Below are 2,054 nucleotides of genomic sequence, written 5' to 3'. Positions count from 1 at the left end.
ATATATATATATGATTAGTGAATGATAATGTGATTGTTGCACTTCCAATTATCTGAGATTTGAGTTTTCGTGGGTGAAAGCAGTGGCTAGCCACCACGTGCTCCAAGTTGAGACTCGATACTCTACTGATCCTATGTCGTAAGTGTGGCTGGAAACTGTGAAATTTCTGGATGAGCTCGCCCTCGTGGATAAACATCGGTGTGTGTTATATGTTTATGATTGAGAATTATTTGAGTTTTGTGGATGCACGACAGAGGGACAGTCCAAAGGTTAGCTACCAGGACTTGTCGGGTTAGCTTTAAAACCAACAGATGAGACTCATCAGCTAGTGTGCCTTGGATGATCCACATCTCAAGGTCAGGCGCCGATGTGTACATTGACAGGCATGCATCATATGTATCCATATGTTTGTTTGGTATGCCTTGTTTGGAATGCCTAACTGATTGCATAAACTACTTGCTACTTGTTTATCTGCTGTATATGCTTTCTACATGTGATTTTCTTATATGTTATAGTTGTGTTTGTAACAAGTGATTTTGGTGGCGGTTGGGAGGTTCAGAGGAGTCGGAAAGGGGAGTATTAGGTAGACGGAAGACCCTTAACTAGTTGCCTATTTTATTTTATGGTTTAGTTATGTTTATAAGATTTAATTATATGTCAGAAGTTCTAGGATTTCTTTCAATTTTTTCGGGACATTATATGTTAGATATGTGGACACTGTTACCATGATGAGAACCTTTAGTTCTCACCCCATACATATTTTGTGATTTTCATATCCAGAACGTGAGGCACCTCGCTGAGGCATGCTGGAAGCTTCTGATAGTGAAGATCCCTATATCTTTTGGGGTTTATTTTGGTTATATGTATATATGTAAATACTTATTATCTCCACTTCTTATGTATATGTTGTATTAGCTTTCTCTTAGAGGTTATTTTGGAGAAACAGGTTCTGTAAACTTTGTATTTTGGGTTCTTTTGGGTTCTTTTTTATATATGTATATACACTTATGTGCTCGGGCCGGTTTATCTTTGCAAGCCGAGTCTTGAGCTTTGTTCTCCGTATTTTGGAACTCTTTCATATACATTCATGTTAGCTCGCTCTATCTTGCTTCGTTTATGTTATCGCTTTGTGAGTGTTGCGCTTTTCGTTTTACTGCTTTTGCTTTAACTTTTCTTTAAAGGCTCCTAGTTACAAATCTTTTTCAAACTATATTATATATTTTATTTTATTTTTAGAGGTCGTAATACCTCACCACCTCTGTCTTATGACATAAGATTCTATATGGTAGGGTGTTACACTCAGCCTCTTTGGAAAGTATAATTTCCAAATTTTTCTGAATGGAAAATTTGTACTAGAGTTAGATTGATGTCTTGTTAGGTGTGTAGATTTGATAGAGAAGCTCCCTGTAGAGGAAGGGAGCCAACAGATGATATCTTCTCCTAAATCCCTTTAGGGGGATTTAACCACTCTGATCATATCAACTACTTCACTGGGAAGTAATTGGTTGAGGAATATAAAGTTCTAATTTCCATTTAAATCAGTATAATCCATCACCTTATCGTTTAAAAGAGGCTGGATGTCAACCAGCACAATCTCGTTGAGACTAGGGATGCCGACAATCCAATGGTCTGTACAGAAGGCAACCTTATTTCCATTCCCGATACGCCAAATCAAATGGGGTTTAAATTCCTTCCAAACCTTTAGAATGCCCTGCCAAGTATTAGAACTATTGTTTTAGCATTGAATTTAGGTATAGCATCCTCTCCACAACCATATTTGCTTCGAAGTACCTTAACCCACAAAGCATCTTTGCTATTGATCAACCTCATGCCAACTTCATGAGGAAAAGTTTTTTATTTTCCTGAGCTTTTCTGAAACCAAGTCCTCCCTCGCTTTTGGGTTTGCAAATATTTTCCTAACTAATAGGATGAATTCTTCTTCTATTCTCGTCGACCCCTAAATGAAATTACGACAAATCTTATCAATTTTACTACACACAACCACCAGGATTTTCATCGTTTGCATAACGTAATTGGGAATAGTGGAAAGAACA

The 2,054-nt window shown here is 37.3% G+C and overlaps 1 protein-coding gene across 1 annotated transcript in view; it reads left to right on the top strand.

Annotated features, from left to right (window-relative positions):
* Nucleotides 1-583, top strand: part of LOC110269511 — a 4,519-nt gene extending 3,936 nt beyond the window's left edge. The window contains exon 3 of the mRNA XM_021117391.1: nucleotides 516-583. Coding sequence (XP_020973050.1) covers nucleotides 516-583 — 68 coding nt within the window. The remainder of the gene's footprint in view (nucleotides 1-515) is intronic.

Source organism: Arachis ipaensis, chromosome B03 (genome assembly GCF_000816755.2).
Source record: "Arachis ipaensis cultivar K30076 chromosome B03, Araip1.1, whole genome shotgun sequence".
NCBI classification, from domain to species: domain Eukaryota; kingdom Viridiplantae; phylum Streptophyta; class Magnoliopsida; order Fabales; family Fabaceae; genus Arachis; species Arachis ipaensis.
Note: the sequence above shows the minus strand (reverse complement) of the source record. Positions and strands in the feature narration are given on the sequence as shown.